Consider the following 27,648-nt stretch of genomic DNA (forward strand, 5'->3'; position numbering starts at 1 on the left):
TACTATAAAGCAAGCTCTTTGAGGTCCATGCGATTATTTTTACAGATCCACCTGAGAGGAAAGTCATAGAGTTAAGGAACAAAACTAAACCACTTCTTAGATTAATTTTTTAATCTTCAGTTGTTTTAACATAGCTAACCTATTTTAGTAGACTCAGATGGGAAAGTTGAAAGAAACAGGAGGGAAAAGGTGAGGAAAGAATTTTTCTTTAAGCACTCACACAGATAAATAAATTTCATTTCTTAGTATAAGTATAAACTCAAAATTCAGGAATCTCCTTTGTTGTGGGATAATCCTTTTGTACACTGTGAAGATGTGTCTCTGTCTAAGGTACCTTATGACTGGTTTAATAAAGAGCTAAGTGGACAATAGCTAGGCAGGAGAGAATAGGAAGGGCTTCCGGGGGGGAAAGGCAGAATATAGATTAATTAATGTAAGTTCATTTAAGTTGTCACAGATTCTGGGGAACAAGCCTAAGCTAAGGCCAAGCATTCATGATTAATAAGTCTCCATGTCATTATCTGGGAAGCAGCAGTGCAAAGAAAGCCCAGCTATACTTTTTACTGGTTCACAGCATCATTGGACACCTGACAGCCCAGAGCGCAGACCTTGTGGCTGGAAGAGACTGAACAGAAGCCAGGACTAGCACTACAGTTCTTCGGGGCAGCAATGATACCCAGACTCTCTGAGACCTTCAACCTCAGCTGCCATCCCAGGGAGATGGGTTGCCTGTGACACGGGCAATACTTCTTGTCTCCTTGGTCCATAGTGGCTCCTGGACTGAGCTCTTCCAGTCCAAGTCACACAGGCACACGTTACAGGGCTCTTCATCTCTCGCCCCTGAAGTAGAGCCAGGGTGAGGCTGCCAACATGACAGAAGAGAGCACCCCAGCACCCCTAAAGGCAGTATTCAGTGTCTTGTCACCTCTGAACAGCACAACGCAGGAAAAGACTCTGTCTTTCTATAAAGAAGTTGGGATGGACCCAAGGTAGCGTCAGGCCAGTTATGGGAAGGAATAGAGAGGAAGCATCTTCTGCTGCTTCTTTAACACCAAACCAAATACTAAAGGATGAGACGCCTGAGAACCTCACACACACACACACACACACACACACACACACACACACCTTTTACAAAACAGGAACAAATAATGGGAAATAACATTTTTATTCTGGGGGACATAAATGCATCTTTGAAAAATCCTTCTGAGGAGGGGAAATAAAGAGACACGAGTGTCATCATTCTAATCGTCTTCCACACAAAGATCAGGTGGGGAAGTTTACACGCCTACACAAGCTAGAGATTTACACACTGACACCAACTCCCGCCTGCGGCAGACATTCCCCCAGAACCCCCCCCCCCCCAGAAAGGGAAACAATTGATTTTCAAAATCATCAGAGGCAATCATCAGCTGTAGAGTGAAAACAGTCACACTTGGGTTTCTGGAAAGGCTAGTTTTAGATGAAGTCTTTGAAAAATAAATCATAATCAATGTTCCACCAAGCACAGAAGGATGAGACAAAAAGTGAAAAGGACTGAAGAGTGTCGAAGGGAGCCCAGGGCTCCGTTCTCACAGTGATGGCAGCTGGTGTCTCCGCAGAGGTCACAAGAGGACAGCTTCACCTTGGAGTTGTAGCTTCTCACTGCCTGTCTCCCTGTTTAAAGAGGCAGACACCCAGGTTACATGTCTCCTTTGTCGGGAAACGGTGGTTTTGCTAAGCATAAATCATGAGAGGACCATGCTTCACAACGTTAACTTTTCTTTCTCAGAAACAAATGAGATGCTCAGGAGGCACAGATGGTAAACAAATGCTGAGAAACAGTGTGTTCAGCCCGTTCTATCTACAATCAGTGGGCCAGCTTTAGAAGACAGCAAATTGGCTGCAGCCCTCCGCTGCAAACACGACCTTAACTGGAAAGGAAAGACTTTAAATTTTGAGTCATTTAATCTTCTCAAGAGTTTATTTGGGGACGATATTTTCTATGCCAGTAGACCTCCTGAGAAGTGTCTGACCTAGACTTTACTAAGCGAATCAAAGGATGATGGAAATATATCTGTATCTGTTGTTAGACAGGGGCATACTGTCAAACTCTATTCATTCCAGGTACAATTCATAGCACAAATGGATAGTGTTTAGCTGCATAAACAACCAATCACAAAATAATAAACTCACCAAAACAAAAACAACTACACTTCAGTGTTTTAAAACAGAGCGCATACTAACTAATAACTACTCAGTTGGGGGTACAAGTTATAGTACAGATAATACTTTAAAAACTATGTAAAGTACATATCACCCTATAAAAATCTCAGTGCAAAACAAAACATTTCATTTTATAATTTTAATTAAATTCTATTTTTAATTTTTCATGATTTTTTGAAGATTTTTTCCAACATCACAAATGTATCTCCAGCTACTTAAAAAAAATAGTAGGTTTAATTTTTCTTATCTTTTCCCCAATCTCACCAAAAAAAATGATAGCAAGGGACTGTCATTAGATCCCCACAATACAGTCTATCACTTCACCTCAGGAAAAAGGTCCTATGCCTATGTTCTTAAATATCCCATAAGACCCTGGGTGTATCCGCATCATCGACAGAGGCTGAAAGCAAGGAACAAGAGGGGCTGGCTTTTGTCCTTGGAGACAGAACTACCTGGAACCATACTTTGTCTTGAATGATCTAACAAGCATTACCAAAACTGCGAGCTGGTTCACTTTATCTCAATGAAATTCTCTCAGCCCGTCTCATGCACTCCAACGTCTCTGAACACCATGGGTGCTCATTCAGAAAGGACTGCACACTCAGAAAGCTTCACTCTAAGGGTCATTTTTTATAAAGAATTTGGGAGTCCGCCAGGACGGCTGGCTGCTTTCATGTTTTACATCATTCCTAGTTTATAAAATGTTACCAGTCATATCAAAGAAGTTCAAATTATCATTCCAAGAACTCAGTTTTTCTTGATACCAAAAATAATGCATCTCCTCCATCCACACTTTTCCCTTCCAACCAACTGTCCTACAAAACCAAACAGTGAGATGGTCACTTCTCAATGAGCAGAGGACCTGGCTTGACTTCTAAAGTCTTAGGAAACCCAGACCCCACTTACTTGGTTCATAGTAATCCACTATAGATACTGAAGCCTCTTGAGTATTTGAAACTTTGAAGTTTCTCTCAGCAGGAATATCAACACAAAACTGGGTTCCATTTACCTTGAAAAATACAAAAGATTAGAAGGGGTTGTCACACTATAGTTCATGGGAAAAGTCAGAGACTTTTTCTTTCATTTTAGGCTTTCTGCCTGTCAGGTACTATAGTTAAACTAATCTTATTTAAATCCAAAACAATCCTTATAAGATAGGAATGCCTCTTAGTCTTATTTAGTCCCTAAAGGGATTGTCGAGATTTAGAATTATTTAGTAAACATCCAGCCTGTTTCCAGGGCAACCCAAATCCCTCTCAGGCAGAGCATCTCAATTCTAGCTGCTGCTAATGACTGGAAGAGGCCCAGCTCTGCAGACAGTGGTCCGCCTATAGGAGCATTACAGATAGACCTCAGGTAAAGGGGCGCATACCACAATTAATAAGGGACTGATATTTATATGTGTAAATGACCATGATTTACTCCTGGTGAAACATAAACTGGTCCAGCTATCATGGAAAATCAGTGTAGATGTTTCTATATGCATGTACAAAACACGTATATACATACACATATCCATTATATGTATACATACACACACATGACCCCATGACAAAGATATACCACTATCGCGTATGTACTGAAGGGACTCTAAGTAGACAATACAGAGATACCTGCCTATCTGTGTTTCTTCCTGCACTTTTCATAAGTCAGGAAATGGAACCAGCCTAGAAGGCCATCAACAAGTGAACAAATAAAGAAAATGTGTATTATATATATGCAATGGAAGGCCAATTTAGCCATAAAGAAAATTAAAATAAAGGCATTTGCAGAAAAAGAGATGGAGTTGGAAACTATTGTATTAAGCAAAGCCAGGCCCAGAGTGATCAATGTGTTTTCTGTCATCTGCAGACACTAATGTTTCCGCACCAGAGGAGGAGGTGTGAGACATCAAACTAGAAAGGGGGCCACCAGGGAAAAGAGGACAAGGAGCCTGATGTGAGGAAAGGGCAATGGAATTTCTGTGAACTGAAAGCAGAAACTGGGTACTGGGAGAGGTAAGAGGCACTAGTTAGAGTGAGCAGAGTAGAGAAAAAAAATCACAAAACCGTGGACATATGTAGGTGCCATGATGAAGCTCATTGCTTTGTGTGTCCATTTATGAAAATAATTTTTAAAAATGATTTTTAAAAGCTGCTTATTGGGGGAGGGGAGATGGCTCAGTCAGTAAAGTGTCTGTTGTGTAAGCACAATTCACGTCCTGAATTCACACCCAAAAAGCCAAGCACGACAGCATGAGCCTGGAATCCAGCACTCAGGAGGTGAAGATAGGCAAATCCCTGGAGCTTGTTGGCTGGCCAGCCTACGTGAATCAGAAGCCCCAAGGTCAACGAGAGAGCCTGACTCAAAACAATAAGGTAGAGAGTAACTGGGAAGACAGCCAATGTCAATCAACTTCTGGTCCCCACATACACATATATACCAAACATACAAACGAAAAAAATAATCTTCCAAATGATTGTATAATATTATACATATATATGTGTGTATGCAAAATGCAAATGCATGATAGTTCAATAAACAATTACTAAGCTTTTTAAAAAGACCTTCCTTGGCTCATCACTAATAGTAACTTTCATTAATTTCATAGCAAACTTTTTTAAGTTTGTAAGTGTATGTGGTTTGTGTATGTCTGTGTGGTGTGTGTGCATTTGTGTGGAGGGGATACATTCGCCTATCCATATGGAAGCCATAAGGATAAGGAAATGGGCATCAAGCATCCTACTCTACCAATTTTCAATTTATTCTTATGACCCAGAGTCTCTCACTGAACCTGGAGCTAGAGTGACAGCCAGTAAGCCCCAGCAATACTCCTGTTTCTGCCCTCCAAAGTGCTGGGGTTGCAAGCTTGCGTGGTCACACCCAGCTTTTTACATGGATCCTGAGGATTGGGACTCAGGTCATCACCTGTGTACAGACAATTCTCTTACCCACTGAGCCATCTCCCCCGCCCCAATGATGATTTTTTTTTCATAGAAGAAAACATATAGTTAACATATCAAAATCATTCAAAGACAAAAAGCTTACAGAAAGCATACTTAATGGGTGGCAGGCTTCTAAACACAACACATCAGACATTTACCAAAATTAGCTTGATGAAACCTCTTCCTACTTACAGAATCTAAATAAAGGTTGAGTTTTCCGTGATCATATTCTACTTTCTTCACCATCTCACTCAGAGGAATTGCATCTGAAGGGACAGTGAAGCCACTGAGCAGGTTAACCTCCATAAGGGCCATGCCACTCCTCTTCGAGCCCAAAAACCTACACCAAAGTGATGAAGAAGAAAGAAAAACAAGTGTTCTTTATGCAAAAGTTAAAACTACCAAATATTATTCTAAATACCGTTCAAGCACAAGTAAAATTCACTGTAGGAAATTTTTAAACAACGTGTTCTGTTCTTACAGCTGTGGCAGTCTTCCAGCTCTCAGTGACAAGTAGAAGGACAGCTGACTTGGTCCCTTAAATAGGACAGAGTGCCTGCAGTGAAGCAGATGTGTGCTTGCGGGTTGGAGCGGGTACAACGCACAACCATCCAATAGATTCTAGTGGTGTTTTATACTGCTCCTAAAGTAAATATACCTCAAAACATTGGCATTCTCTCAGAAGTTGACAGCACCTACCTTTCCAGCTTAAATCAACAAATGAAAAAAAAAGGGGTATCCCTTGGCCACTCGGTGCAAATCCCAGTCTGAGACACAGAGGATTCTCAACCACCATTTTCTGAATGAATGAATGAATCAACCAATCAATCAATCAGAGAGAAAAGTGGGCATATTACTGACTGGAAAGAACTACTCTAGTAAGACCTAAATGAGATGTATGTAAAGATTTTGTTCAATATCTGGCATATAGGTTTGGGATACATATAAATTCCTCCTGTTGATAGTAAATAGTAATTGCATGATGTTTTTATTATTTAATAGAGACCTGGTTAAGAAAGAACAAAGGAAGTCCTATTTCCTTCCCCGCTGAGAAGGAAGGCGCTATAGAAATGGTACTAGTGCCGGCTGCTGGTCAAAATGCACTAGGGGAGGAATGGGGCGAACACATGGAGATGACGCTCATGAAGCATCAGGGGTTTCCAGCCAAACAACATATTGAGTTCAACCACAGTGCCTTGGGATATTTGAAAAGAGCAGACACCAGGTCCTCACAGCCAGGGCCTTCTAACAGCCTCTCACTGAATACCAACCAATGCTGCGGTGAGAAGACAGACCGATAGAACTGAAATTGTAAATTCTCTTGATTCAACAACTTTCTCATAGTTGTTCTCAAAATCATGGGCACAAGATAACTGAGAAGCTGGGGAGGACAATTTCGCATCTCTACTGCAAAGCCAGCATGTCTGGGGAAAGGAGATCCTCGGGTGCTTTGGATGCAGGCCAATTTTAGAACCACTCTGGGAACTTAAGTTACCAGGACACAATTACCCAAGACCAGAATCTTCTAAACTGAAGTGCTGTCACTACCTAAAACAACTATTCCTCTTGCTAGATTTGCATCCTGTTATAAATTTGGGGCCAAAAGTATAAAAGTTAAAGATAAATCTTAACCCTAAATGAAACTATTTCAACAACCAAAAAATAACATTTGTAGCATTAAATATGATTGAATATTTTACAGTTTTCCTAAACTAGGCTTGAGTTTTATTAGCTTTAATTTGTATCCCCACTCATCCCTGGATTTTTACTAGATTTAAAGCAAGAGGTGTATACCCCCTCACTTGGAGTGGACCTCAAATATAATCATAAAGTGGCTAGTTATCCCCCAAATCCTTGGTCCATTATTGTGCCAATGGGCAAATCTTGCCTGTTGGGTTAGAATTGTAACACACATGACCTACATCAGGGAGAGACCACTGAGGAGTTTTCTCCGCCTACAGCCTACATGGCACCTACATAGCACAACTTAGGAAAAGCACTGAAAACTAGCCAGGAGGGAGAGAGCTTCCAGTTCATCCCACCTGGATCTATATGTCCTGTGACCAGAATGTGTAGTGTAGTGCCTTCATCAACGGGGTCTTTACCATATGGTTCTGATGCACCACCAAGAACAATGGCAAAGCCTGCGTACTTGGGGGTCCTCTGAGACCTCTCCAGGCAACAGTTCCCAGGAAAGTGTCCCACCGCTGGTGCTGAAGTTCTTATTTACAAGTTTATGACAAGATGGCTTGGCTGGTAAAGATGTCTGCCATACAAGCTTGGTAGTTAAGAGTTCGAGTCATAGGTGGAAAACCAGAACCAACTCTATACAGTTGTTCTCCAACTTCTTAAGAATCTCAGTCCTTGTATCACACACAGCACAGGATCATGAGTGAGCTCATCTCAGCAGAAGGTGCAGCCATCTTGGAGGAGGAAGCTGCTGTTGCTCATTTTTGCACACACTGCCAACACATACTAAAAACATAAGGAGACTTTGTCATCCCCCTGAGCCTCACCCCAGGGAAAGAAAGGCTTACCACTTCCATGGGTTGAGACATCAGGCAGCTGACATGGCAGTGCCCATGTCAACAATGTGTTCACTCAGGGCTTTCTCACATTCCCTCAATAAAATTAAGAATTAAATAATTTAATGTTTTTCTACCTAAATTTATTATAAATACAAAGAAAACTTATGACCAATTTTAGCATGACTAAAAAGGGTTTAAACTTTCTTACTGTGCTTCTGGTGTGTAATCTGTGGAGTGGTGGGAGGAATAATGAAGTCTCTTAAAAGTGACTCCTTAATGATCTCATTTGATAACCATACAAATTAAGCCTGCAAATCTATTTTCTTGAAGGCACTGTTAGGCAGGTACCTACCTTGTGCACACATTCAAATTCATGTGATTGACATCATCTTCTTCATCATTCACATCAATCTCTAAATCAAAAGCTTCTTTATTTTCAATAGATCCCCAACTTCTAAAAGAATCTGAACTGTTCACATTATAAACAACATTAAGCTGCAATAAATAAAAAAAAAAAACGGCATAAGTGAAGTCATGGATCTCGGAGGAAAACCAACAACTACCACTTTATTAAAGCACCAAATGTCCTAACTACATTCTAAATATTTGTCCTTATAGCCACAGATTTCCTTCCCCATCAGAAACACTATTTTTGAAAATTAACATCTGGGATAAACTAGCAGTAAGGTGTTTGCTATAGTCTAAGTAGTAGGTAATAATTCTTTCTGTAATGAAGTCAATTAGATTTATAGCCAAACTAAAAATAAACAGCTAAAAAAAGCATCATTATCCAATGCTTTTATAAATGTTTGTCATTTTTATTGAGAAAACTATTAGACAATATTGCAAAGTAAATGGCAGAATACCAGAGATGATGCTTATGGATTATTTTCTCAAGGAATGGAAGACATTTTCTTGAGGATAAAAGGGAAAGCTACAAACAACTTTCTTGAAAGTATTTACTGATATATAATTAATTTCCTAATTTCTAAGTTTTGTTACCCAAATGGAACCTTGGAAACTCCCAGTAAGACAAATCAAACTAAAACACCACCTGTCCAACTGCCGAGGATTCTTTCTCATCATAAAACATTTTTCAAAGATGATAAAGCAAGTGACAGACTTCAGTCCACTGAGTCTTCTTCAGCACCTCTGCTGTGCCTGTCTCTGATGTGAAAGGTGCCATGGGAACACTGGAGCAGTACAAGGACCAGTGTCTGTCTCAAAGCCACGCTAAATCTGAAGCCTGGCAATGCACACACATTTTCCTAGCTTGCCTGAGCCTAAACAAACAGAACTTTTAAATATTTAATGCACCCATTTATTTTGGAACCAAGTTTATAAATTTTAATATTACTATGTTATACTGAATTTCCCTTTAATTCTACTGGAATAGTAGGCATAAAAACACACACACCTCAGAAGCAAACATCTAGAACCCTTCTCAGATGTATACACCTTAAATTATCTCTTGCTAAGCCTTCTCTCCTCAAACCTAAGAGCTCTAACCCTTTTTTTGCCACAACAGTAATTTGCGTCATCTTTCTGATTGAGGTACTCTGGACATTTTCCAACTCTTTTTTAAACTACAGCAATTAATGCTGAGTATAATATAACTGGGACGACTCCTAGAGCAGCTCTCTGACCTCTAATCGCTGTGTGTTACCTGCAGTCTTTACATGGCGCGTGACTGTCCCTTTAGGGACTAGTGTCATGAAGCAAGAGGATTAGGCTTGTCATTACGGCAATGATTAATATCTATCTCTAAGTATTGAAGGTGATAGGCGGCTGGCGGGAAAGCTCAGCTAGCCACTCACAGAACTTCAAAAGAAGCCATTCATCATTGCTTAGAGTTTTAGAACCCAAGTAAGTGAACACCTACTACACGCCTGAGCACTCTCATTTCAGGGCACTGATAAAAATAGTAACAATGACTATCTCAATTCTCATTTCTGCATGATTAATATTTTTATATTTTTCCCTCTTTCATGAGAAAAGGCTATCAGTCCCTCTCTCTTCTGAATTTTGATACAGACACTGGCTAGCGAACATTCTGACCAGAAGGTCTGCATTTGCCACTGCCCTTCAAACCTCAAGCAACAGTCATTTAATTCAATGATTTGTCTACACATCATTGATCAAGAACAGCTTCCAACAACGCTGTAATTCCAACAAATGTGATGATTAAAGAATACTAAGTTCCCAGGACTTCTGGATTGACTTTTTACACTTAACGGCAGTTTGGGGACGAAGAGTTTCCTATGGTCTTCAATAAAGATCCACAAAAATTATCCTGTTTTTCTTTCCTTCTCACGGAAAAACATTCCGCTTCCCTTTAATTATTCTTCCTTGGTGTTTTTAAAAGATGCTTTCTGTGCCTTGAGTATCAGGCAAAATGATCTTAGAGGGCCAGAGAGGTGCTTCAGCCAATCAACATGCTTACTGCACAAGCCTGAGCATCTTAGTTCTTCCTTCAGAACCCACAGTGCAGGGAGAAAGCAGACCCCCACACATGCACAACGGTACATATGCACCAACACACACACATGCATGCATGCCAAAAATAAATAAATAAATTATTCCTTCCAAAAATCTTAGAAATTATTTGGCAGCTTCCAAATTATATGTGTTTGATAAAGTGTGTCTTTTCTATTGGATGGTATATGCAGCTGTGTTAGTTAGCTTTCTTCAGCTTGACACAAATGTAGACATCCAGAAAGAGGAAATTTCAGTGGAGAAATTACCTCCATTCGATTGACCTGCGGCCATGTCTGAGGGACAGGCATATTTTGATTAATGTTTGATCTGAGAGGGCTGAGGAACCCTGGGCAAGTGGCCCTGTGCTGTATAAGAAAACAAGCCGAGCAAGCCAAAGGAGAAAGCCGGTGAGCCGAACTCCTCCATGGCCTCGGCTTCAGTGCCTGCCTCCCGGGCCCTGCCCTGACTTTCCTCGGTCATGGTCTGTAACTGGAATGAGTAAGCAAATGAACCCCTACCTTCCCAGTCACTTTTGACCACTGTTTTTCACAGCAAGAGAAAGCAAAGAAGATGCTGCCCTCTCAACAGAAATAACCGTACCAGTATTTTTAAAGTGACTTTTTGAACTATTTTTAAAAAGAGAGAAAACTGGGAAAGACAATGGACAGGATAAGTGTGTATAACTAAGAACATGAATATGATCAAAATAGGTTATATATATTTATGAAAATGTCATACTAAAACCTATTTAATATAATTAATAGTTTTTAAAAATACCTTTTATCTCTAGTAGACATTTTATTACCTTCTAAGTGGTTGTTTGGTTTGTTTCCCCCAAGTCATAATCACTTTTGGCCTTATCGTTTATTCTCTTGTGTTTCCATTAGTACTATTTTAAAGACTCTATGCTATGTTTTCAGGGTAATCACTCCAGTCAGTACTTTCCATACTATCTCCTTTTTAATTCCAGCACTTATTATGCCTTCAAAAGCAGGTTTGTTGGCATTTTCATCCTATATCATGACTCCAAACATAATAATGCTTGAATTTTTAAATTTGTTATTTTATGAGGTTTTACCATAAGGAAACGCATTGTCATTCAACTTACAAACCATACTGACCTCATATTCTTAGATAAATATTAAGAATTTATAAGCAAAATACATATTTGTTATCAGGTAAACACAACATGAATTCTATCAACTATCAACATTGTAATTTTTTAGATTCATTTTAAATTTTATTGATGTATGTGTGCATGTGTATGTGTTTGCATGTGTGTGTATGCACATGTGTGTGTGAGCCCATACACAGAGGTTAGAGGTGCAGGATCCTTTGAGAGTTGAAGGTATAGGCAGTTGTGAGCACCTCCCACGGGTCCTTTCGAAAAGCAGTATTTGCCCCTAACCACTAAACCATCTCTATAGCCCGTTAACATCATAATTTCTGAACTGTTTTTCAAATACGACAAAAATGTAAAAACCAGGCAAGGTGGCACATGCCTGAAATCCCAGCACGTGGGAGACTGAGGCAGGAGGACCACAGGTTTGAGAGCAGTTTGGATTATAATTTGAGTATATTACTAACTGTGTCTGCATAGCAAGACTGTGCCTCCAAAAAGGAAAAAGGTTTCCCAGCTGTTCACATAAATCACACTGGAGGATTTCAACACTACCTTCAAAAAGCAAGTAATCTCCAAGAGATGTTTTTCAAGCAGATTGTCAACACAAGTAAGTATTGTCTATGCACTAGTTAGTAACATCTCCAATACTTATTAAAGAAAAAAATATATCATGCCGAAGTCACAGAAACAAATTGTTAAAAATTCTATTCTCTTTTTATTATATTTTCACTTATTTATTGTGAGTAAATCAAATGCTTGGCATGTCATCTGTGTATATGTCAAAGGACAACTTGAGGTAGTAGGTTTCCTCCTCCCACCACATGGGTCCCAAGGATCAAAGTCAAGCTTGAGAGCAAGCGCCTTTATTGACTGCGCCATCTTGCCAGCCATCAACAAGAATTCCACACAAGCTATCTAAGTTAAAGTTTTAGCAAAGAATTGTTACCAAAGGTCACATTTAACTGCAAAAATAGGCCATCATATATACATACCTGGCAAATAGCAAATCCCGAACCACGAGCAGAAATATTAACTTCTGTGGGCTCCAGCGCAGCAAGCTAAAGGAGAGAGAGAGAGAGAGAGAGAGAGAGAGAGAGAGAGAGAGAGAGAGAGAGAGAGAGAGAGAGAGAGATATGAAGTTTCCATAGACATCTCCTACCCAGGAGCATGCAAGTTTGGTGCTATGTCCCACGCTAGAAGCAGAGGCACTCCTGGAGAATGCTGGCTCCTCTGCCTGGTCCTAAATATCAAAGGCTCAACCAATTGACCTGGGTGAAGTATACTCTCCAAGCTCTCCAAGCTCTCTCACCTCAAACCTTTGGGAAGGTACATGGATGCCCCTAACTAGACTGCCCTCCTATTGGGGTTGAAGCAGGTCTCCCCTGACCTCCCTTCATCGGGGCTGACCATGAACACAATGATACGTACTCCCTGTGTCCAGCTTTAGCCTTTTGTCCTGTGCCATGGCCCCTCTCCTTCACTTAGCTCTCAGCATAATCTTTATTGCATTTTGAAGTAAGAATTTGAGTCAGGTGTGGTAGCACATGCCTGTACTCCCAGCACCCAGGAGGCAGAAGAATTCTGAGACCAGCTCTACTACTGTCAACACGGTCCCTCGGCCAGCTTTCTCATTGTCAAATGGGGGCACACACGTAGAACAAACGTAGGAGCATGCCAACTCTAAGCTACCACGGGGACTATGCAAAGCTGGGACTCAGTGACTGTCACTCCTCCCCAGTGTAATCGTGCCCATATTATCTTCTTTTCTCCCCATCGTTCTTCCCAAGTTCCCATCCCTTCCGTCCTTCCTGAGTTCAAAAATTGGAACCTGGAACCAAAACAAGACAACCCATCAATCTCCATGTCTCTATGGGGCTCTGAAAACAATTCTTTGCTGAAGTCAGAAGACCAAAATCAAAGTAGTATTCCAGAATAATGAACCATCTACACAGGGTTTTAAATGGCCATCCCATCTACACCTCTGCCGTCTGAAGGAGAAAACGGTTCTGTGTGTCAATCCGAAAGTGTACAGGTCTCGGTGCGCTGGGCCCTGTGACAGTCACTTGGATATCTGTATTTTCCGTGTGCATTAGGGCTGAAAACTCAGAGAGGGCCTTCAGGGCCACAACAGTATCCTGTTGAGAGAAGAAAAATGATTGTACATTTTGAGAAATAGCCAGCAAGCTCTCTAAAGAAAACATTCGGCAGTATTTGGGAAGCTCCAGCCTTGTGAGAAGACTGCTTCCTGGGGCCTCTGTGGCTCTCGTGCTGGAAGCACGTGACCTGAGAGACTGATCTGAGCAATGGGTTCCAGCCGGTCGCCACGGACACAGAACAGCGGATACAGACGTGGCACTGGTGTATTCAATTAACATACCATGAGGCTCAAATGGGATAATCATTAAAATTACCATCTTATGCCTTTCATTTAACTCACTGAACTTGTAATCATACGACTCTATGAAGAAACAGATATGTTCTTCGTTGATATTTTTAAAATACAATCGCCTCTCACCTGAGTGGATACAAAGCCTCCGAGGCTATTCCTCTGCCTGCTGAGCCACCTCATGACGGGGATGCCCTCAGAAACATGGTGCTGCAGGTAGGAGAGCAGCGCATAGGCCGCAACTTCAATATCCAGGGAGAGCGGCTGCCAGGACTCCGAAAGTGCGGGTGCTGATGAGAGCCAGAACTGTGTGTCTCCTGAGAGGAAAAGAGAACCAAAAGCTGACGTCTTCGACAATTAAATATTTCTGTACCAGTCCAGTCTATCTGACTAGCAGAAAAAGCAGGTTTTATAGATACATATAATATATATGCAAGTATATGCATATACAAGCATACATAAACATTCATTATATGTTGCATTTTAAACTATTACAATGTATAAATGTCCATCCTTTCCTTGTTGCCTGCATTGGAGAATGTTTTAAAATATTTTCCCAAGGGAAGTTCCATATGTTTAGTATAAGACTAAACAGTTATAAATAAGAAAGATAGATATGTGGTGTGTGTGTGTGTGTGTGTGTGTGTGTGTGTGTGTGTGTGTAATTTTCCTCCCCCAAATAGTTTAAGGTACTTGGGGAAAAATTCTGTTCCATTATTCATGTTCTGAAAACCTCTCCCTTTTTAATCTCTTCTCAAAGTTTATGGTATAAATTCAAAATTCCAGTCCCAAGAAAAACTGAGCGACCCCAGCCAGGCCAGCAACCTTCTTGCAATAATCCTGTTCTAGCTCGCTAGAGCATCCCGGGCGGTGGCCCTCTGCTTTCTCCCATCTACAAGGACTGAAGTGATCCCATCACGGTGGAATGTGGAAGACGGACTGTGGCCCAAAACAGAACAAATGTCACGTCCCACTTCAGCCTCCGTACAACAGTCAACTCCTCAACCCCGGAGCAAGGAATAAGGACTGAATCTGAATTATTAACATTAATGTTTCTACAACTATTTTTTGAGAATTATCACCATGCATTTGCGTGTGTGTGCATGTGCACACACATGTGTTTGTGTGTTTGTGTATGCTAATGGAGGCCAGAAAAGAACAGTGGTTCCCTTGAGTTGGGGTTATGGGCCTTCGCCAGCTGCCCAGCTCGGGTGCTAAGATGGAAACTTTAGTCCTCATGACAGAGTGGCAAGTGCTCTTAACCGCTCAGCATCTCTCCAGCCCCGTGTTATCCTTTGTGAATAAACACAACTTTGAATTTAAATTTACTTACATACAGCAACTCAACCTAAGACACACTTTGACCTCTGACTACTTTATAGGGACTTTTGGATAAATAACATCAGAAACTCAAAGAGAAATTCAAGGGAGAACCTCTCTAAAATAAGATGCCTGGTGATCAAGTAGGTTTCATCCCAGAGATGCAGAGATGGTTCAACATACGAAAATCTGTCAATGTAATCTACCATATAAACAAACTGAAAAAAAAACACATGGTCATCTCATGAGATGCTGAAAAAGTCTTTGACAAAACCCAATACCCCTTCATGTAAAGGTTCTGGAGAGATCAGGGATACAAGAAACATACTTAGGCATAATAAAAGCAATACAGCCAACATCAAATTAAATCAAGAGAAACTCAAAGCAATCCCACTAAAATCAGTAACAAGACAAGGCTGTCCATTCTCTCCATATCTATTCAATATAGTACTCAAAAAGTTCTAGCTAGAGTGATGGAGGAAGGTCATTGGCTAATAAAGGAACTGCCTTGGCCCATTCTATTGGTTAGGACATAGGTAGATGGAGTAAACAGAACAGAATGCCGGGAGAAAAAGGAAGTGAGGTCAGACTCCACAGCTCTCCGCTCAGGAGCAGACGCCTCAAGAGAGACGCCATGCTCCCGGCTCCTGGGCAGACACACGCGATGAAGCTCTGAGCTAGAATCTTCCCGGTAAGCGCACCTAGCTGTGCTACATAGAATATTAGAAATGGGCTAGTCCAGGTGCGAGAGTTAGCCTAGAAGAGGCTAGATAGAAATGAGCCAAGCAGTGATTAAAAGAATACAGTGTCCGTGTAATTATTTTGGGTAAAGCTAGCCAGGCAGGCGGCTGGGGTGTTGGGGATGCAGCCCTGCCGCCCATATTACTACACTATAGCAATAAGACAACAAGGGGATACAAATTGCGAAGGAAGAAGTCAAACTTTTACGGTTTGCAGATGATATGATAGTATACATAAGTGACCCCAAAAATTCTATGAGGGAACTCCTGTTGGCGGAGACTGCTCGCTCATTTCCTGGCCATCCATACCCAAAATAATCAAACAGAAACATATTAATTGCAATATTGTTTGACCAATAGCTTAAGCATATTTCTAGCTAGCTCTTACATTTTAAAATAACCCATTTCTATTATTTTATATTTTGCCATGGTACAAGTGCATGGGCATCTTTCTCCTCCTGTGACTACATGTCTCCCTGACTCCACCTTCTTTCCCCTCTATCTGCTTAGAATACCTGCCTTACTCAATTCTGCCCTGCTGTAGGCCAAAGCAGCTTTATTCATTCACCAATGGTATTCACAGCATACAGAGGGGGATCCCACATCAAACTACTAAATAAACATCTTTAGTAATATGGTTGGATACAAGATTAACTCAAAAAACATCAGTAGCCCTCCTATACACAAATAACAAATGGGCTGAGAATGAAATCAGAGAAACAAGACCTTTTACAAATAATATATCTTAGGGTAATTCTAACCAAGCAAGTAAAAGACCTGTGTGGCAAGAACTTTAAGTCTTTGAAGAAAGAGATTGGAGACAACATCAGAAAATGGAAAGATCTCCCATGCTCGTAGATCGGTAGGCTTAGCATAGTACAAGTGGCAATCTTACCAAAAGCTATCTATAGATTAAATGCAATCCCCATCAGAATCCTAACACAACTCTTCATAGACCTTGAAAGAACAATACTCAATCATTTGGAAAAACAAAACACCCAGGATAGCTAAAACAATCCTGTATGCTAAAGGAACTTCCGGAGGCATCAACATTTCTGACCTCAAGTTCTGCTATAGAGCCATAGTAATAAAAAAAAACCAGAAGCATGGCATTGGCATAAAAACAGACAGGAGGATCAATGGAATCAAATCAAAGACCCTGATATCCACACATCTATGAACACCTGATTTTTGACAAAGAAGCCAAAATCATACAATAGAAAAAGAAAACGTCTTCAATAAATGGTGCTGGCATAACTGGATGCTCACATGTAGAAGAATGCAAATAGATCCATATCTATCACCCTGCACAAAACTCAAGCTCAAATGGATCAAAGACCTCAACATAAATCCAGTTACACTGGACCTGATAGAAAAGAAAGTAGGAAGTAGCCTTGAATGAGTTGACACAGGAGACAACTTCCTGAATATAACACCAGTAGCACAAACACAGATTTACAATTAATAAATGGGACTCCTTAAACTGAGAAGCTTCTGTAAGGCAAAAGGCACTGTCAATAATACAAAACGGCAGCCTACTGAATATGAAAATATCTTACCAACCCCCACATCTAACAGAGATCTCCAAAATACATAAATAACTCAAGAAACTAGACATCAAAATACCAAATAATCAAATTAAGAAATGGTGTACTGATTTAAACAGAATTCTCAACAGAAGAATCCCAAATGGCCAAGAAACACTTAAAGAATTGTTCAACATCCTTAGTTATCAAGGAAATGCAAATCAAAACAATTCTGAAATACCATCACACCTGTCAGACCAAAGACTACTCATGACAACCTATGCTAGAGAGAATGTGGGGTAAAGGGAACACACCTCCACTGCTGGTGGGAGTGCAAACTTGTACAGCTACTTTAGAAATCAGTATGATGGTTTCTCAGAAAATTGGGAATCAATCTACCTTAAGACCCAGCTATACCAATCTTGGGCCTATACCCAAAGGATGCTCAATCCTAACACAAGGATACTTGCTCAACTATGTTCATAGCAGCAATATTCATAATAGCCAGAACCTGGAAACAAACTAGATGCCTCTCAACCAAAGAATGGATAAAAAAAAATGTGGTACATTTACACAATGGAGTATTACTCAGGAGTGAAAAACAATGACATGAAATTTGCAGGCAGATGGAAGGAACTAGAAAAAAAAAAAACACCCTGAGTTAAGTAACCCAAACCCAGAAAGACAAACATGGTACGGATATTAGTTGTAAAGCAAAGGATAACCAGGCTACCATCCACAACCCCGGAGAAGGACCCTAAAAGGGATGCATGGATTTCCCTGGGAAGGGGAAATATATGAGATCTCCTGGGTAAACTGGGGGTGGGGGCCATGTGGAGGGGAGGGAATGGGGGTACAGGAACATGAGGAATCAGGTTGGTTGAATTGGAGGTGGGATGGAAAGGGAGAGTAATGGGAATAAGTATTTTCATAGAGGGGGCCATGTAGGGGTTAGGGAGACACCTGGTGCTAGGGAAACTCCCAGGAATCCACAAAGATGTCCCCAGCTAAGACTCCTAGCAATAGTGGAGAGGGTACCTGAACTGGTCTTCTCCTCTAATCAAATTGGCGACTACCCTAACTGTCACCAGAGAGCCTTCATCCAGCAACTGATGGAAGCAGATGGAGCGACCTACAGCCAAGCACTGGGCTGAGCTCCTCGAGTCCACCTGAAGAGAGGGAGGAAGGTATGAACAGAGAGGGTCAAGCTCATGCTGGGGGAACCCGCAGAGACAGCTGATCTGGGCTATTGGGAGCTCCCAGACACTGGGCCGACAGCTAGGGAGCCTGCAAAGGACCTACCTAGGCCCTCCACATGGGGGTGACAGTTGTGTAGCGTGGTCTGTTTGTGGGACCCCAGGCAGTGGGATTAGGATCTATCCCTGGTGCATGAGCTGGATTTTTGAAACCTATTCCCCATGCTGGGATGCCTCACCCGGCCTTGATGCAGGGAGAGGAACCTGGTCCTGCCTCAACTTATTATGCCTTGCTCTGTTGACTCCCATGGGAGACCTGCCCCTTTGTGAATGGAAGAGGCATGAATGGGTGGGAGGGGCTTTAGACAGGAGGTGGGGGAGGGAAAATGAAAAGAGGAGGGAGGGGAAACTGTGGTTGGTATGCAAAATAAATGAAAAAAAATAATAAAAAGAAAAGGAAGATGCATGGTTTCTCGCAACTAGCAATCAATCAGCTTAACTCCAGTTCCAGGGAGTACACTGCCCTCTTCTGGATTCTGTGGGTACTGCAAGCACACAGTGCGCAGACACATATGCAGGCAAAACACCCATACAAAATTGATAGACAGACTGATTTTTAAAAAAAATGTCCAAGTCCAATGTCTAAAGTTCTATAAACAACTCCTGGAGAGGCAAGACACAATAAAATACCCATGCTGGCATTGCCCTGCTTTGTGTTTTTTATATCATTCTAAAGACAGGTGTTACCAATGTCATCGTTAACACACGCTTTTTTCACATCTATTCCACGAAGCCCGGCATTCTTCTCAGCCTCTGTCCCAGACATTACCTTCCTTCTCAGCTTGCTGAGTCAGCAGGTGCAAAGCATCTTCCGCTTTAGGACTCCCCACTGAAGACAAGGCATAGGTTACAAGGGCTAAAGTGAAATTGTCGGAAATTCCTCTGTTCAATTCAGACTCCAAAAACTTGATAGAGGCTTGTACATCAACACCAGGCTTGGAAGAATAATACACATATATCACTACTCCTCATATGTAAATAAAAAGTACATTCAAACATTCACTCAAATAATGATTCCAGGCCTGGTAAGCATTTGACCTCGGTGTGGGCAATAGGAATCAACAACGCCCACTGACATTTAAGCACCTGCCATATAGTCTGAATAACAGTTCTGTTCGTTAGCTATAATTAAGTAGACACTATTCTTTAAAGGGGATTTAAAAAGAACTTCTGCAAACTTTTTATCCTGCTGAGTACTATAAGTCCAAATAGCAGAAGAAAATATAGCTTCAGAAAAACGCTTCTTGTACGTATTACTAAGTATGCTAAGCTCAGAGAAAAGTGTGCCTTCCACTGGCCTCATCCTGAGCTAGAAAAGTAGTCAGAGCTTCATTATTACTCCATAAAAGCTTAAAGATCCGAACAAAGAAAAAAAATCATTCAAAATTCCTGAGACCATAGCTCAGCAGGGTGCATGCCTCCATAAGCAACACCCTGGGCTCAGTTCTTAGCACTGTAAAAGAAAACAGAAAATCCTTCCCCTCAGCTTGCTAGAACACAGTCCCAAATTCTAAAGTACAAGCTTTCTCCTTACAATAAAATATAAATATTACTGACTTCTATTACCAATAGCAAGCACAATGCATATATTTAAGAACTTTGTACATTCCCCTAAGCTACTCTAAAAGCTTTGGTTATTATTTTTCTCCAGATTTTGGAACGTGGCCCCAAGTGCAAAGCGCAGGGCTATGCGAATGCAGATTTCAAATGCAATGTAAAATTACAAAGCACTTTCCATTCCAAGACACATATTTGACCCGGGAGCATGCACACTCCTGGGATTTGCAGAAGATTGCATACCTGGTATCTTCTGTAGCCCAGGAGAGAAGTCACAATATAGGCTGTAAGTGTCACAGGGCTTTTGTTGCCTCCTTGAAGTTCACTGTGGATCACTCTTCCTGGCTCCCAAAATTCACCATTGGATTTCTGATGCTCCTTGAGCCAATTATATGTTCTTTGTAGCACATTCGGATCAATATGTATGTAGGAGTCAGCTTCCGTGAAACATTTTAAAACAAATGCTGACAGCCTTGGAGAAAGGAGGGGAAAGCACAGAAAATACATTTAAGTCCTGACCTCTCACGCTGAGCACACAAAACAAAAACACCATCCCTCCAGAAAAATTCACCAGATGTAGCATCTCAAAGGAAAAACCGGAAGACTGCAAAGAGACAACCTGATCAACTTGTCATAGCAGGTGGACCTGGCTCTCATCTGAACACAGCTCAGAAATTTTAGATCAACTCACAAAATATCCCATTTGGAAATAAATTTAGGAATCACCTAATTGCTACTTGGAAATAATTTTGTCCCAGCATTTTACAGGTTGAGAATCCATCCTTTCATGATAGTTGAATTGCCCAACAATACACTTCTGACTGTGCTAGGCAAGCACCACAAAAACCCTCACGCATGTGTAGCCCAAGGCTGTCGATAAAATTTGTGGAGTTCACAAGCAGACTTCACACTTTAAGTGAGAGTAATGGGGGTTGGGGGGGTCAGTGCCATAGGATGGTAGAATAAGGGTCAAATCGGCGTGAGCAACGTGTGTATGACTACCACCTGCCACCAATACCTAGGAATGATGAGTGTGTGTGTGGTGTGTGTGTGTGTGTGTGTGTGTGTCTGTGTCTGTGTGACGCACGCTGCCACCTGTGTGAGTAGGGAGGTGTGCCTGTGTGCACCTGTGTTAGCAGCCCAAAGGCAACACTGAAAGTCTTCCCTCTTTCGCTCTTACCTTTATTCTTTGAGACAGGGTATCTCACTGAACATGCATTTTACCAGGTGTGCCAAACTGGGTGGCCAAGGAGCCATCTCCACACACACCAGTTAATCCTAATCCCTTCCACCGCAAACCTGGGGTAACAGGCACATGTCACCCATCCTCAGCGTTTTACACGGGTTCTAGAATCCAAACTCAGTTCTCATGCTCGCATGATAGGAACGGTACTAAGTACCATCTCCACCAACCTAGAAATGATGTCTAAAGAGAGGAAGAAAGGAAATTTAAAAAAAAAAGAATAGCATAGAAGCAAGAAGTGTGAAGGGGGAAAGAAGATATACAGATATGGATATGCACACACATACACACACACACACACACACACGAGAGGAGATACGTATGAGGAGAAAAAAGGCAGAAAAGTTGGTAGGTAGGTTTTGTAAAAGCGGAAGGCAGAAAGGGAGATTATACAACAGAGACCCCTCATGACAAAAATGCCTAGTATGTATTGTACTAGGTGACACTGTACAGAATCATGACACACAACACTATATGTGTAGGGAAGGGTACAAACGTGAGACGGGCTCTCAGTCTGTAGCTCCTGCTGGCCTCGGTTCTCACACCCACACATCCCAAGGGCTGGAATCCCATGCACAAGCCACTGTGCCCAGCAAGAAGAGCATAGTAATGTGTGGACACCACCAAGTGGCACAGTAAAGAGACGTGTGTACAGACTGACACCCTGACTCCAGGACAAGGGAAAACCCAGAGAGATCTGTCTCGTCGTGGCTTAGCGTGGTGAACATGTGCAGTAACATCCAGGTCTCTCCCACTGTAGGCTGAGACCTCCTCAGCCCTGAGGTCAGCCACCACCACGGAACAAGGTGTCAGGTCAACTGTTCCAAACCAACCACAAGCATTCCGTGCAAGAGGAAAGTTGAGCTACTCATTACTTAATCCCATCATCGTTTCTTTTTCAAGAAATATGATCTTTTGGTTTGGTTGGTTTTGTTTTTTGTTTTTCTCTGTAGCTTTGGTGCCTATCCTGGAACTAGCTCTTGTAGACCTGGCTGGCCTCGAACTCACAGAAATCCTCCTGCCTCAGCCTCCCAAGTGCTGGAATTAAAGGCATGTGCTACCATTGCCAAGTTAAGAAATATGATCTTAAAAACAAAACCACAACAATTGTTTTAACAAAGCCTTGTACTAATAAATCAAATATGGCAAGGCCAACATCACACAGCATTTTTTTCCTTGTTATTTGTACCATTATCTTAAACGATTTTTGTCTCTGCTTTTTCCCTCAAAAAAAAAAAAAGAAAAAGAAAGAAAGAAAGGAGTTATGGGTTTTTTTGTTTTGTTTTCTGAATAGAACGCACTTGACTTGCAAATGCTTTAGAATCATGTTGTTGTTTTTTTTTTAAGAAACCTCTTTTAAAGGCAGGTTCTGTAACAAGCAGCTGCAGCATCCACACAGACAGGAATGTCCACAGCCACTGTGACCTAGTATACACATGTTCCATGATGCAGATTTGTTTAATTTAAAAAAAAAGTCACTTACCAAGTACTCCCAGAAGGGTCGCTATCCCCAAAAGCACTGAAGGAGCCGTCTTTCCTCTGATAGAGAAGTTCCCTTTGATAACCTGAAGACACAAAAGTCCATGTTTAATCAATCCATTGGCTATGGCTTCTTGTTGGGGCCACTGGAGTAATATCGAATGATTATTAGTAATATCAAACACCCTTCTAGCCACCCGAAAGCAAGCAAAGTCAAGGTCGAGCTTTATCCACTTCTAGTATTCCCCAAAAGGTTTTCTCTGCTTGACTATCTAAACTGTCTACTCTCTTCAGCGTCAGAATTAAAGCTTAGGGCCAAACAGAAAGGACAGGTGATTTCTGTCCCTTAGGCTGGTGAGAGAGAGGGAAAATAATGATCGAAGGCAGAGTCTCTTAAATGACTTGGTCATGAACCCCTGAGGGAAATGATGAAACCAACTGTCTGCTTCCACGCCAATTCCACACTTCATATTTATACACACACATATGCACACACACGCAGTGGTTGTAATGAAGTATTACTGTATAAGTAAATGAGGATTACTGTGGAGACCACTCAGCCATAGAATGCTCACCAGGCAAGCATGAAGACCTGAGTTCAGATCCCAGTCACCTACCCCAAAAGCTGGGCACAGAGCCATGCACCTGTAACCCCAGAACCGGGGAGCAGACACAGGAAATACCTGGAATTTGCTGGTCAGTCAATGAACTTCAGGGGAAAAAAAAGTGGAGAAATGATTGAGAAGACCTGATGTCAGCTCTGGACTCCACATGTGAACATGCACACATGCACACAGCGTGCGTGCACAAATATGCACACTGAAATCAAGCAAACTGGGGAGTAGTTAAGGCTCATGTATCTGTTTTAACCAGCAGAAGCTTCGTACTTCCAAGTAAATGATTTCAAATAAAGGGAGGTTGGTTCGTGATTGCAAAGACTTCGAAGTCCAGGGTTAGAACTCATGTGACTTGCCCACTGCCTCTCCCGCCTGCCTCTTTGGCCTGCCTCTCCCATATCTACCACTCCTGTGTCTGCCTCTCCCATATCTACCTCTCCTGTGTCTGCCTCTCCCGTATCTACCTCTCCTGTGTCTGCCTCTCCCATATCTACCTCTCCTGTGTCTGCCTCTCCCGTTTCTACCTCTCCTGTGTCTGCCTCTCCCATATCTACCTCTCCTGTGTCTGCCTCTCCCATATCTACCTCTCCTGTGTCTGCCTCTCCCGTATCTACCTCTCCTGTGTCTGCCTCTCCCGTATCTACCTCTCCTGTGTCTGCCTCTCCTGTGTCTGCCTCTCCTGTGTCTGCCTCTCCCGTATCTACCTCTCCTGTGTCTGCCTCTCCCGTATCTACCTCTCCTGTGTCTGCCTCTCCCGTATCTACCTCTCCTGTGTCTGCCTCTCCCGTATCTACCTCTCCTGTGTCTGCCTCTCCCGTATCTACCGCTCCTGTGTCTGCCTCTCCCGTATCTACCTCTCCTGTGTCTGCCTCTCCCGTATCTACCTCTCCTGTGTCTGCCTCTCCCATGAAGACTCAAGCTTTTCTCCCTCGGTTGTCCACTACAAATCCTGATCTGAGCATCTGGAGTAAGGTATAAGACAGAACAGTATGTTTCACAGTGATATTTGAAGCCAAAAAAAAAAGAAATATATACACATTTAAAATTAAAGACACTTTTTCTTAATTTTAAGAAGAAAAACTTCAGGTTGTAATCTTCATGTTTATACCTGAAATACTACTGTTGTATAATTAAATAGCAAATCTTCATTTTGTGCTCACTAGGGATAAAGAACTGTGAGAAGACCCTTACAAGTACTAACTTGGGTGAGTCTAACACAGGTGGCCAGCCTCCAACACTCCCTATCATGGTCAAAAACCAAACTTATTCCCCACCAAGGGCATCCAGTCCCAAGGAAAATAGGAGCTGCAGCATCTTCAGTGGCAGAGTGGATTAATAAGCAGGTCCCAGACCTCCAGCTCTGTTCCCATGGAAACACAAAGGAAGAAGTGCCTGGGAGAAGAGCTGGTTTGACTCTCAGCTCTTTGGGTCTCTGTTGAGACTGCCTTTGTCACATTCTAAGCCAGCCAGGCACGCTTAGAGAAACTTTGGCTGCTTGTCCTCCCAAACAACTGCCTATATCAAGCCTAATTTCTACTCTATTAGCAGAAAAAGATACTGATGTCATAGCCATGGTGTTTATTGTTAATATAACAATGTACATACCACTGTAGATACCAAAGTTGGAGATTTTTCATCACTATAAATGAGCAAGTTAGAAGCTTGGTTTTTCTCCAAAAGTTTACCAAGAAATAAGAGCAACACTTTCAAGTTCACATAGCTCTTTGGTTTGGAAAATAATAATATAATCAGAATTATCAGACATTTCTTAAAATTAAAATATACAAGTTGGGATAACAACCTATAAACTGTTGTTTACAATGGGCTGGATAAGATGCAAATTTTCCCGGGTCATGAGTTTTCTTTGGAGTAATTATGGATGTAAAGTAGCTACAACTTATCAGGCTAAAGATGAAAGTACTGTTTGCAGAAACAAATAAAAAAGAACACCCCAGGGCTGGCGTGTAGCTCAGCAGTATAACACGTTCCCAGGCTGAGGGCTCAGTTCTGAGAGGAAGGCAGAGAATGTTATAATAAAGGAAAACATATGTTTTCAACTAGACTCTGTCTGAGTCTCACATGGGAAAACAAACAGCAAGAGTTTTTAATTTAAATATCTGAAGACAAGGATCCTCGAGCAGATTCAACAGATAGAGGCACTTGCTACCAATCCTGAGGACGTGAGTTCAATTCCCAATACCCACATCCGGAAGATGAGAACCAATTCCCAAAAGTCATTCTCTGAACTCTACACACACACACACATACACACACACACACACCTAGACACCCACATACACAAAATAAAAATAAATAAAATGCAATAAAAATAAGTTTCTGAGGGAAATAAGCAGTTTAACCCTTCAATTAACAAACAAGTTCGGAATTTCTAGTCCTTGTCAGAAACAGTTTTGTTTGACAGTTCTTTCTTTCCTTGACAGCAAAATGTATTGCACACAAAGATGCAGCTATTGGCTACAGGACCCCTGGGCCACCAGGACTTAAACAAGGCAATGTGCTGTTCCCAAGTGACATTGAAATGACCATAATTCACACAAAACTACATCAATGCCTTAAAAGATAAAAAACATATTTACAAGACTTAAAAGCTAGTCTGTGAAGTGAGACGCTGATGTCACAATGAAGAATGATGTTAGGAAACATTTCCCCCTCTGGTTCAGACAGAATCTGCGGGGCAAGACAGAAACCCTGGTTCCACTCGTTCCTGGCTGGTAAGGACGTGCCAGGACTAGGTAGAATGGTTAGTGTCTACAGGTAATCCCTGCGGTGAAGGACTGCAGAACTCTCCTACTCCTGGTCTCCATACTAGAAAGATGAACTTAAAAGAGTCCAAGCAGTTGGTGGTGATGGTTCATCCACATTCAGCACTCACTAGGGTGCCCACATGGTCATACCATAAGGAAGGGGCGAGTTAGACACAGGACTCACCACTGGAGTATTAATACAGATGATGATCGGGGTAGTTTTAAACAATGTTAAGGGAAGACTCTAAACCAGAGCAATACAGATGATACAATCTTAAAAAGAAAGCTGAGAAAAGTACCCAAAATGATACAGTCTAGGGGCCTTGATAGAGATCTTTTCCTCTGCCAGCTAAAGAATTAAGAGGCAGGGAAAATCTGAAGCACAGCAGGAAGCAGCAGAGAGATCTCAGATAGGAGCAAAAGTTGAAGAAGGATTTTCTTGGGGCCAGGAAACACACACACACACACACACACACACACTCAGCAGGCACACTGACAAAAAGACCCTCTGCGAGGAGGGACTGGGAAGCCGGAAACGCCAGTCTCTCCCTGAGGGTTGCGGTTTTAAAATCTCCTCTCCTCATTTAGGGCTGATCATTTAAAGACAGATAGCATGGCTGATTGGCCCAGAGGTGTGATATGGGCGGCTCTGCTGGTGGGAGACAAAAGCCTATACCGCCTTTGTTTTAAGCTGCTAGGCTTTTCTCTCAAGTCAGGAAGCTGAGATAGAAGCCCGCCATCTTGGAAATCTAGCACCTTTATTACCTAGACTTGGCCCCTCTTCCTATCTGTCTGCTTAACAGGGAGTCTAATTCTTGGTCTCTCAATACCAGGTAATTATTTTTATTATTTCATCTTATAGGTGGGAAACTGAGACTGAGAGGCTGAGGAAGCAGACCAAAGATAGGGCCCATGGCTAGTGTCTTAACCACTACATTCCTTTCCTCCCGTGACACCCATAAAGGTCAAAATGCTGTGCACTGGAGGACTGCTGGCACTTGGGGACCTAAGCTTTCTCTCCCTTTGGTTGATATGTACCTCTAGCAGCCAGGAAGCATCAGAGGAGAGTCCCAGAGGGCCTACTTGGAACCTTGTGTTTCCAGGATGGGGGTCAAACCCAGGGCCTCATTAATGATAAGCAAAAATAAATAAATAAATAAATAAATAAAAAAGAGCTCCATCCCTAGCTGGCTTTGAAAAGCTGGTTTGACAACAACCCAGCCAGAATTGAAGTGCAGGGCCAGTGTTATCTTTGGAAAAGAGCAAGGACTGGGGCCTGATCTGTCCTAACCCTGAGCAAAGTATCACCGGACAAGCCAAGTCACCTCCAAGGGGTCAATAGTTCTTAAAGTGGTTCAAGCCCTTCAAATTAGAATTTAAAGGGCTGGAACAATGGTCTCACAGTTAAGAGCACTTGCTGCTCTTGCAGAGGAACCAGGTTTGACTCCCCATTTGATAGGTTCCTACTATCTGTAATCCCAGGTCTAGGGGATCTGACATC

At 41.9% G+C, this 27,648-nt stretch overlaps 1 protein-coding gene across 1 annotated transcript in view; it reads right to left on the reverse strand.

The window, feature by feature from the left end:
- Positions 1–1,152: 1,152 nt before the first annotated feature.
- Cd109 (CD109 molecule) overlaps positions 1,153–27,648 on the reverse strand; it is a 112,542-nt gene continuing 86,046 nt past the window's right edge. The window contains exons 24-33 of the mRNA XM_075965138.1: positions 22,770–22,851; positions 20,287–20,515; positions 19,256–19,421; positions 13,774–13,961; positions 13,238–13,393; positions 12,251–12,316; positions 8,010–8,152; positions 5,322–5,469; positions 3,112–3,214; positions 1,153–1,656 (exon numbers count right to left, since the gene is read on the reverse strand). Coding sequence (XP_075821253.1) covers positions 1,490–1,656; positions 3,112–3,214; positions 5,322–5,469; positions 8,010–8,152; positions 12,251–12,316; positions 13,238–13,393; positions 13,774–13,961; positions 19,256–19,421; positions 20,287–20,515; positions 22,770–22,851 — 1,448 coding nt within the window. The 3' untranslated portion in view covers positions 1,153–1,489. The remainder of the gene's footprint in view (positions 1,657–3,111; positions 3,215–5,321; positions 5,470–8,009; positions 8,153–12,250; positions 12,317–13,237; positions 13,394–13,773; positions 13,962–19,255; positions 19,422–20,286; positions 20,516–22,769; positions 22,852–27,648) is intronic.

Source organism: Microtus pennsylvanicus, chromosome 3 (assembly GCF_037038515.1).
Source record: "Microtus pennsylvanicus isolate mMicPen1 chromosome 3, mMicPen1.hap1, whole genome shotgun sequence".
In the NCBI taxonomy this organism is placed as follows: Eukaryota; Metazoa; Chordata; class Mammalia; order Rodentia; family Cricetidae; genus Microtus; species Microtus pennsylvanicus.